Raw genomic sequence first — 9,863 nt, forward strand, 5'->3', positions numbered from 1 at the left:
GTTGTAGTTGTGATTTTCTACTAACTAGTCTTTGATTAGATAAGTGATATAATGACTAAAAGTTAAGATGACCAATCAGCTTGTACTAGAGCCAAATAACATCTATAAAGATAGTAGGTGTTTTTGATCTTTGTACCTTATTTGTTGTTTTGTTGATGCTTAGAATATTGTATTTTTATAGCTAAAAAGTTGCCAATAGTAAGTCATTTTTTTTTCTCCTACAATACAATAAAGTTTATTCCTTATTCAAATAGCTTGTATATAAATATATCTTGGATTATTTTTGTCAAATATAAAACATGATGTGAATTAAATATTATAACATATCTTAAATCTACAAATTTTTCAATTGATAGTAAATTTTTTTTAACACTAAGAATATAAAGAATCTTTTTGATTTCTTTTATTTATTCAAGTGAGATTTCAAAAATATATTTTTTTATCTTAGCACAAAATGAGTTTACCTTCTAATGGTTCTAATATTAAAAATATTTGATTCTTCTATTCTTGACAGTAATTTTTTATTTTCTATTATATATGAATATGCTCCAAGGTCTAAGAATTACTTATTATCAGAGTCAAATGCACTAAAACATGCATTCATAGTGGCTTCAATTGGAAGATCCATTGAGTAGTCTTCTTCATCACCATCTCTTATCATATTAGTAAAACAACATTTTTTTTTTATTATTCTTAATAGTTGTAATTTTAATTGTCTAATTTAATTCTCCAAGTTCTTTATATCACATTCTTGGACAAAATGACCTACTTTGTTATATTTGTAGAAACTAATATGTTATTTTGATCTTCATTCTAACTTTATTACATTGTTGTGTTTTTGCAAATGAATGATAACTATATCCTATTCTATCTTGATGACAACCAAAAGAAGGTCATTTAAAATATTGATGAAATACTTGTCTTTTAGGTCAAGAGTCACAAGGATATTTTCTTGTATATAATATTTCTTTTTCATTATCTTTCTTTTTTTCTTATTGAAAATAAACCTCCAATTACAATAACAATCTTTTTAATTTGAAAAAGGTAGATAATATATGTCTTCCTTTTTGAATTTGCTTAAATGTAGACCAACTCATTGATAGAGCATTTGGAGTTAAAGTAAAAACATCTTTGTGACATATGGTAATGCCTAACCTATGATTAAGTAGCAAATTAATTACTTGCAAGAACTTACTTGAACTCTTTATTTTTGATAAACAAAGTGCATATAATAGTTTTTTAAGATAAGCTCTTTATTTGCATTTTGTACATTATATAACTTTTGAAGTTGTTTTCAAAAACCTTAAAGTTTAAGTATACCAATAATATGAGAAATAATAGAATCTTATTCTACAGAAGAGATGATATGACAAGTTGTAATACAATCTTGAATAGTAGAGAGTATTGTCTTTGTATTGGTTTAATTTTGTCTTGTTGTGGTGTTGGTTGCAAGTGCAGTAGCACCAATAAATGAACTTTTAATTCTTTAGTCTTAATAGGAATGGTTATAGATGTTTTAATTAATTTTGATAAGTTTTTTGCATCAAGATCATGTGAACTCTATAGGTCCATAGCATGTAGTTAAATGCTCTTTCTAACTTCATAAAATCAATGAGATCTTTGACAAGTAGGTCCATAATTCTATACTATAGATGTAAATACACAAAGATAATACTTGAGAAAAAAATATTTTTAATATTCTCCTTAAACAACTCTGCTAAGAAGTAAGCAATTCTATGATACTCTCACAAGAGCCTAGCTCTGATACCATGTTAATATTTAATCTGAGTATAGCCTTGCTTTGTATACATTCATAATAAAGGGTACATGCACCTAAATAGGTGTAAGCTAGATGTTATAAAGGCTCGGAATTACTGATTGTTTGAATCCAGATTATTTAGGTGAGCCTGTTGAAGAGGTATTAATTCACAATACAGTACTTCATTCTTCAATTGTAGAATTTTGGTAGAACATGTACATATTGTTCAGAGTTGTTCAGGGATAGCCACTGATTTCCTCCATAGACTACGCATTTGAGTGTGTAGATTCTGGGCCCTATCTTACACAGGAAGCGGTTGGGCTTCATGAATCTCCAAACATATTCTAAAACAATGCCAGGTTTTTGTAAATCTATTGGGCCAGCTGTTGTTAGGGTTGGGGAACTACGATTAACCTTAGAGTTTCGGAGCAAGCTAGTCACCAGTCGTACGCGCTACTTGCTAACGGGCCGGTGCATGAAGGGCACTCTGTATGTGGGCTACATGCTCACCTCCTACTCGCTCGCGGTTGTGGAATAGTATCTGCGAAAGGTTAATCGCTTTCTTCTTTACGAATTTAATTCTTGTCATGATTTCAAGAGTGATGAAAAGTGAATTTTAAAGCAAAGCATGTGAGATAGTAGGTATCTACATTGTCCGCAGATTATGATCTTAGCAATGAAACCAATACCGATCTACACTGAAGAAAGAATCAACTATAGCCGATCATCAGCACAGAGGTTCTTATATCGGCTGTTGCTGAGGTTGTGATGGAATGTGTGCAGGAGGTCGATGTGAAGTAGTTTATTAACCACAACTTGCAATCTCTTGTATCAACGAAGGTTTTACACTTTTGGAGGCTTGAGAGTGTTTGTGCACCGTAGTGCTTTTCAGTGACAGAGTTCGCTAAGAGCTTCACGTTCAATAAACATACTTAGACAGGATTGGCACATCAATGAGTGAGTGTTGATGGCATAAGCAACGACTCGGCCTTGCTACCCATAAGAAGCAATCTTCTCCTTGAATAACCACGAATTGCATCAACTTCGTTTCGGTTCAGGCCCTGGCAGCTAAAGAGATCTCCAGGGTTGACAAGGTGAAGCGGTGCTTGCCTTCCAAACTGCCACAAGGGTCACCTCTAAAAGTTGCTCAAACCTCTGCACCCCAAACTGAGCTCCCTTTCATTACATTCTTCTATGTATTTGGAAAGTGTCCACAAACACGAGATCACATACGTCAGTGAGTCTCAGACACACTAAGTTTACGATACTGTTTGTGATGCAAACAAGTTCAGGTGTAATTTTGTTGAACATATCACTAATGCACTTCATCCAACTAAGATAACCTGACTTCTAACCGGAGTATGGGCAAGTTTACACCTCTATTAAGAAAACTACAACAATGTTAAGAGAAGCATAGAATTGCAATCGGTAGGAAGTTGAAAAATCTCATGTGATTTGATATGTAAGTATATCTGAAAGGGGACAACAGGTGGACTGGACTAAGCTAACACACCATCAAACAAAATCAACTGGATAAAGTCGGATGAAACAACGAACTCTGAGGTTCAGCCATCACAGGCTGCCACGGTGGCATTGGTGGCTGGTCCACGTCGGATTTTAGCAGGGTTCGGTCCAATGAGAGTGGCTCATGAACTGGAGGTTCAGGATAGCATTCGGAGAGGCATCGACTGAGCCACAACTTGGGCTTTGGGCTTCGCACTGTCTTCGTGTTGCTGCACTTCAACACTGTCAAATTGAGCCTTCACTTGTGGCCCTCTTCCACTTCCTTCTGCTTGCGGTGGTCAGAGCTTCGGAGTTGGAGACGACAGTGCTCGTAGGGGAAAGCTCATTCTCTCGCGCCCACTCGGAAGAGAGAGACAGGTGGGTACCTTATCAATGCATTGCCAAACAAAGCATTCTATTTTCTCTTTAAACCCTTGCTGTCAGTTTTGTTGGTTTTTTGCGTCTTGGCTTGACAGTGTGTTTTTGGGTTCACCCTGTTCTTAGCTCGTGCAATTAGGTCGGCGTTTTTAGGTGCATTCTTTCATGTACACAAGTAGCGAGCGGTTCTACCTTCTCAGTTCCTTGTCACAGTGAATTGTTTCTACGATAGTCTTTTTACATTCAGGCACAGAGTGGACTTTGTGAATGCACCAAGGGGTTTTAAACACTGCTGCTACTACTGCCACCGTCTGTTAAGCTTTGCTTCTATTCTACTTCTTCCGCTGTGTGGTAGCAGCAGCAGCAGCAGCAGGAGCAGCAGAAGTGGATACGACGGTTCTGTAAGAGGGGGGAGCAAATTGCTGCGTGCGCACCTTGAGAGCCAGGTGAGAAGCTTTGTCACGCCATACTATAGGAAGCTGTGGTCTCTCGCCTTCCACTCCAACTCCTGGTATGGGTTTTTGAAAATCTTGTGTTGTGGGTTGTTTGTGTGTCCCTGGTTTTTGTTTGGTTTGTTGCGGTTGTGGCTCGTGCAATTGGGTTGGGCTTTCATCTACATTCGGGGGTTCTTTAACGAGGGAATAGCAGAATTTGTAGGTGCGAGATTTTCACTGGGTTAGTCTTTGAATTCAGCGGTTCGCTGCGGTCCAAGGGGTTTCCATTGCTGTGTGCTGCTGGGTTTTGGGGCTGTAAGGTTGTGAAGCAGTTGGAATCTGTTCTTGTCGGTTATGCACGCGTGCTTGGAGAATTGATGGTAGAATGTGACCACATTGGTAGTCTCTAGAGTCAGTTTCCCTCGGTAATAGATATTGTAACCTCGGCGTGCGACTACATGTTCTGTTGGTGTATACGTTGTTCCCGAACCTGTGCCGAGATTAGTGTCCCGCCATCTAGGTTTTTAAATGTACCAGTTGTGTTCACGGATTGGTTGAGAAACTAGAGTTGGTAAATTTTATGGCGTGTTGATTTGAAATTTTCGCGCGGATTGTTCACAGTAGTTGTGAAGTGCCCACTGAATACAAACTGTCAATACCAAACTTTCCTTGGGTTAAGTAGTCTTTTAAGCATTCTAAATAGTTGACTGGATTGAATTTAACAACTCCTGCGTCGACCTAGACATCGTGACTAGCTTAACCTGAAAGGATGAATTGTGAGATTGGTTGCCCTGGTATCCTACTGCACCAAATGTCATTGTAACGGATATTGATGTCAATGGCGGAAGGCCCTACCGGCTTACAAATTGGGAACCTGGGATTGCCGTCGCATCATTGTTTCGGATTGTTCTTTCACGGACGTTTATCTGTAGAGAATAGTTAACTTATGGAGAATCCAAATTAACGTGTGCCTTTGTCTATGTTTCCAACAGGATGGCGTACATTGCTCTCCCCACGAGGGACAGCACTCTTCTTCGCCTGGCCAATGCTGCGCCAAGGCTTCCCCGCAGCGCCAGTGCCACAGTGCAGTCCACCTGCTCTTTGAAGGATGTTTCATCCATGAGGCCCTTGAAGGTTCAGCCTTCCAGCCTCTTTGTCTCAAGGACTTTCTCCAGGTACTCTACAAGAGGTCAGACAGTTTTTGCCTCCATGGAAGGCAATGTCACAGTGGAGGAACCTGCTGTCGACACCACTGCCGAGGAGCCTGCAGCTGACAACACCTCCGTAGCCTCTGATGCTGCCGAACAAGCAGAGGCCTCGGAAACTCCCAAGAGATTCCAACGGAGCAAGAGCTCTAGGGCTGCAAAGACCCTCACCGTCCAGAAGGACCAGATTGTTGCGGGAGCTGTCTTCACTGGCAAAGTTCGATCTGTGCAATCGTATGGTGCATTCGTTGACATTGGCGCATTCACCGACGGATTGGTGCACATCTCCGAACTTGCGCCAAAGTTTGTTAAGGAGGTCACCGACGTGGTGTCAATCGGACAGGAGGTGACGGTGAGAGTGCTGGAGCTGAATGAGAAAGCCGGGCGGATCGCACTGACGATGCGGGACAGAGAGAACGAAGAGGAAGAGCAGTCGTCTCGACCCGGAAGCGAGTCGAGTGCAGGATCGGGATCAGGCGGAGAGGAGAGCGGGAGGCCAGTGAACCGGGGCAAGATCGCGGGAAGGGGAAGCGGAGGGTCGAGGTCGAACTCAAGGGCGAGTGAGCCAAAGGTGAGGAGGAGTGGTGTGGAGGGTGATGGGAGGAATAGGTCGGATGGAAGAGGTTTGCAAGTGGGGTGGGTGTGGTGCATTGGTGCATTGGTGCATCGTGTGTGATTGCATGCGTGAGTTGTGCAGGTGAGGTTGTGAGAAGCAATTGCGAGATGCGGGGGAGTGATTGTGGGATGGGAGTGGGGGCTGATGTGTGATTTGGGTTGGGGTGTGGCGCAGACGAAGCTGAAGAAGGGTGAAGAGCTGAAGGGGACGGTGAAGAACATCATCCGGAACGGTGCATTCATAGAGTTTGCGGAACAAGGAGAGGAGGCGTTTTTGAGAGGGTCGGAGGTAACGGAGGGAGGAGAGAATGTGCCTATGGAGAACCTGTTGACGGTGGGACAGGAGGTGACAGTGCGGGTACTGAAGGTGGAGAGAGGGAAGGCATATCTGACGATGAAGCCACAAGTGGACATGACATCGGTGAACCAGTCGATCAACTCCGGTGTTGTGGGAAGCGCGGCCAATCCTTTCGCCACATTTTTCCTTAGCGTCAACCTGGCCGGTGCAGAACTCGTTGCAGCTGAAGGAACCCCTGCAATGGAGGAGACCGCTGCTGTGGAAGAAGTTTCTGCTGTCGTTAGCGTATAGAGACTCCAGTGAATGAATGTTCGGCAGTAGATTTGTCTTCTTAGTCAGAGAAAGCAGATGTCTACCTCAACAACCGCGAGGTACCCCATCAATCTGCTGCCCCGAATTCGTTCATTTGTCGACAAGGTGTAGTAACTTTCTTGCCAGATTTCCATGTGAGCCATGTCTGTAGTTTCTCAAAAATTTTGGACCTTAGAGGTGATTTTCTTAGCTTCACCTAGATAGTTTAGAAATTTTCCAAGACACTGAAGATCACAACGTCAGTGTCTGATACAGGCAGATGGTTCCGATTTACATTACTCTCAACACATGTTTCCCACCTCTCAAATCTTGGTAGAGTTCCCGTGCATTTCGAGGGTGAGTTGTAGGCCCACTGTCTCAGAATCATTGCACATTATTATGATGTTTCGGTGAACGAAACGCCTGTTTTTGTTACATCGTAACAAGTGAACTATCTGAAGCACCGCTGATTGCGATATTTTGAAGTCTTTCATTGTTGCAAACCTGGCACATGCGTGCACTAGCTGCATATTTGTTGAATTGTGTGTAATCAGCTTGTACTAGAAAGTCAGAATCTTGTTAACATTGATCAACTTGGATGAACTTTTGTTTGCGTATATATAGAGTAGCTGATACTGTGACCATCTTGTTGATGATTATGAATAATGTCACTGACAACTTGTAAAAGAGTTCTGAACTGATAATTTGTGAAGTGTTCACCGTGACTTTTATACTTGAAATGTGGAATCAACCTGTCAGTGTCGAGTGTAGTCACAATCAACAGGTATTGGAATTATCGTCAATATTTATGCATTCAAACAGTAATTGAGTTCTGTAACGCATTGTTTCATGTTTGTTAAGATAGATCGGATATTGTTGTAATTCAAAAGAGTCATGACTCTTTCAGATTATGCTTTTTATTTTTAGTGTGAAATGAACCTAATTTTGTTTTCTAATGTGTTACAGTTCAATACTAATCATGAGTGTCAGTACATAATTGGCAGAAATTGATCTCTATTTGTTTGCATAATATTTTTGAAAGGGAGTTACCGTTTGGATTGATAAAAAGTAAAAACTTGAACTTTTATTGCATATTTGCTCTAACATTTGTTTTAAAATCACACAAGTAATTGTGCTGTTACGTGATGTAATAATTGTGAAGTATGAAATATTTTTATAGTCTGCATTTAAGTGATTCGTAATAAAAAAATTGACAGAGATGGATTTGTTTCAATAGAGCATTTTGATCTCAAACAATAATATTTAGACGATTGAATTAAGACATAGTAAAAAATCAAGAAAACTTACAGATGTCAAGCTGAGAATGGTTTACTGATAAGTTTAATTTCTGTATCCAGAACAAACATATTGTTGCTAAGAAAACGAACAGATATATATATATATATATATATGTTGTTTCAAAAAAAGTATAAAATATTGTATTTCCCACTTAACATCGTGCAAATGACATCAGGAGAGAAAATGGTGTTTTAAAGAAATGTTCTAAATAAGAAATGTTCTAAATAAGAAATGTTTTGTTCAAATCATAAAAAGTATGGTTTGTATCTACACAAGTTGGAAATATTAGTGACTTATAATAATTCCTTTAAAATATTAAATAATTATAAAAATATAACTACCTTATAATTTTTTCTGAAATGGAACAAGTGAATGCATTGTTGATACACATTTAACAAGTAAGCAATACTAGAGTGGTTAAATGTATCATTTAAAATTGTATCAAGTAATGTATACTTATAAAAATGTCTAAAGGGCTTAACAATAATAGTTGGCAATCTTTTGAAGAATAGAACTATGATATAGGGTTTTATAATGACTTGAGAGGAAAACCCACCAAATATTCCATAAGGTATTACAATAGCATTTTTTTTTTTTGTTTTTTCTAATTTGCTCCTATAAATTACTATGTATTATCTCCCTAAGGTAACCACACTTGCATGCAATGGTGTTATCCATCTAATGAGCTTGTACCTACCCACAATTGATATTGTTGAAGTATCACAATGGCAGGGCATCAGAGGAGTAATAAGCAAGGAGATAAGGTGCTATTATGGGGCTATGAAAATTAACGAGGACATAGTAAAATAGAGGGGTATTTAAGGGTTGGAGAAAGCACAATGGACTAGTCAAGAAGTAGCACAATACTTAAAGAGTTTCAAGCAGTAGCACCATGAGTTAACTAGTGTTGGATTGGAGGCCATGTGATTCTAATTGAGTAATAAATTAGACCTTGTTTCTTTTCTAATCATCATATGTGCCAAGTCTAGTTTTGTAAGGTCTTATCCATGCTTGCTAGTAACTCCAAAAGCCCGAGTAACACTATGAGGTGCTAAAAATTTACAAAATTGTGTAGCTAGTATGGAGGTATTAAAATTAATAACTTTTAAATACTTGCATATCAATGGTGTGGATAAATGAAAATAAACCTTATATTACATGTAAAAGGAGATGAATTTTTGAAAAGAGTATTCATCTAAATGAAGATATTAAGCAATTTAATTTTCTATTTTGTTTGTCCATTTTATTTCAAAAAGCATAGTCCATAGGAATATGGGTGGGATACCTCCGTATAGAATACAATTTCCAAAGAAGGCAATTCATAGATAGGTTATCTTCTTTATGAAAAAAAAAAAAAAAAAAAAAAAAAAAAAAAAACATAATTTAGAAAATAAAGAAAAAATATAGTCTTTAATTCTCTACTTGTTTTTAAATAAAAAATCACCAAGATAAGAAATAGACAATGATATTTGATAAAGAGGGGCAATAAGCAAGCAAAGAGTTGGGAAACAATATCATTTTATTTAGATTTATTTCTACTCATAATAACTTACTATGCAATACTAATTTACAATAAAGATTTAATGTTTTGTTTATAAAAGCAATTGATATGGCTATTTTTATCTATAAACACCTTGATTTTACTAAAAAATTAATAAAAAGTAAAATTAAGAAGGTGTTTCAATTTTTCTACTATTATACCAAAGGTGGCTAATAAAATATTGAATATAGTTTTAAGATGATTGATAATTATGAGTGGTACATTAGGGATGTATCTAAGTATAGTTAATTTGTAAGAAATAGGTAGTAACATCCAATAACCATAATTGAACATTAAATTTTGAATGAGTTAATCAAATGATAAAAGTTTTAGCTAATAGTGCTAAATTGGCAAAGATACTTAAATATAAAATCAAAACTTGAATAGAATAATTATATTGCTACTAATATATTAAGTTAAAGATATAGTTAAAAATTCATTAATAATGGTCACATGAAGAATTTTGAGGCAATTTGATTATTGAATGAATTAAAATATGACCATTTTTTTTAAAATCAAGCATTAAAAATATTTATTAGAT

The 9,863-nt window shown here is 37.6% G+C and overlaps 1 protein-coding gene across 6 annotated transcripts; it reads left to right on the forward strand.

The window, feature by feature from the left end:
• Positions 1 to 3,392: 3,392 nt before the first annotated feature.
• On the forward strand, positions 3,393 to 6,971 carry LOC141045180 (polyprotein of EF-Ts, chloroplastic-like). 6 transcript variants are annotated; one of them, XM_073532667.1, is made up of 4 exons: positions 3,393 to 3,640; positions 3,996 to 4,151; positions 5,067 to 5,850; positions 6,070 to 6,971. In XM_073532667.1, the coding sequence occupies exons 1-4, from the start codon at positions 3,408 to 3,410 to the stop codon at positions 6,481 to 6,483; spliced, it is 1,587 nt and encodes a 528-aa protein (XP_073388768.1). In that variant the 5' UTR covers positions 3,393 to 3,407; the 3' UTR covers positions 6,484 to 6,971. The 6 variants fall into 6 exon arrangements, with proteins under 6 accessions (XP_073388768.1, XP_073388769.1, XP_073388770.1 ...); XM_073532668.1 differs by having other exon boundaries at positions 3,999 to 4,151; XM_073532669.1 differs by having other exon boundaries at positions 4,002 to 4,151.
• The last annotated feature ends 2,892 nt before the right edge of the window (positions 6,972 to 9,863 follow it).

This window comes from Physcomitrium patens, chromosome 3 (genome assembly GCF_059467195.1).
Source record: "Physcomitrium patens ecotype Gransden chromosome 3, ASM5946719v1, whole genome shotgun sequence".
NCBI lineage: Eukaryota > Viridiplantae > Streptophyta > Bryopsida > Funariales > Funariaceae > Physcomitrium > Physcomitrium patens.

What these genes read in the sequence shown, in the direction of transcription:
- LOC141045180 (XM_073532667.1), top strand. Translation starts at nt 3,408, where the DNA reads ATGAACTGGAGGTTCAGGATAGCATTCGGAGAGGCATCGACTGAGCCA. An exon ending in GCCTTCCACTCCAACTCCTG is followed by an intron (nt 4,152 to 5,066) that starts GTATGGGTTTTT and finishes TGTTTCCAACAG; the next exon opens with GATGGCGTACATTGCTCTCC. An exon ending in CAAGGGCGAGTGAGCCAAAG is followed by an intron (nt 5,851 to 6,069) that starts GTGAGGAGGAGT and finishes GGTGTGGCGCAG; the next exon opens with ACGAAGCTGAAGAAGGGTGA.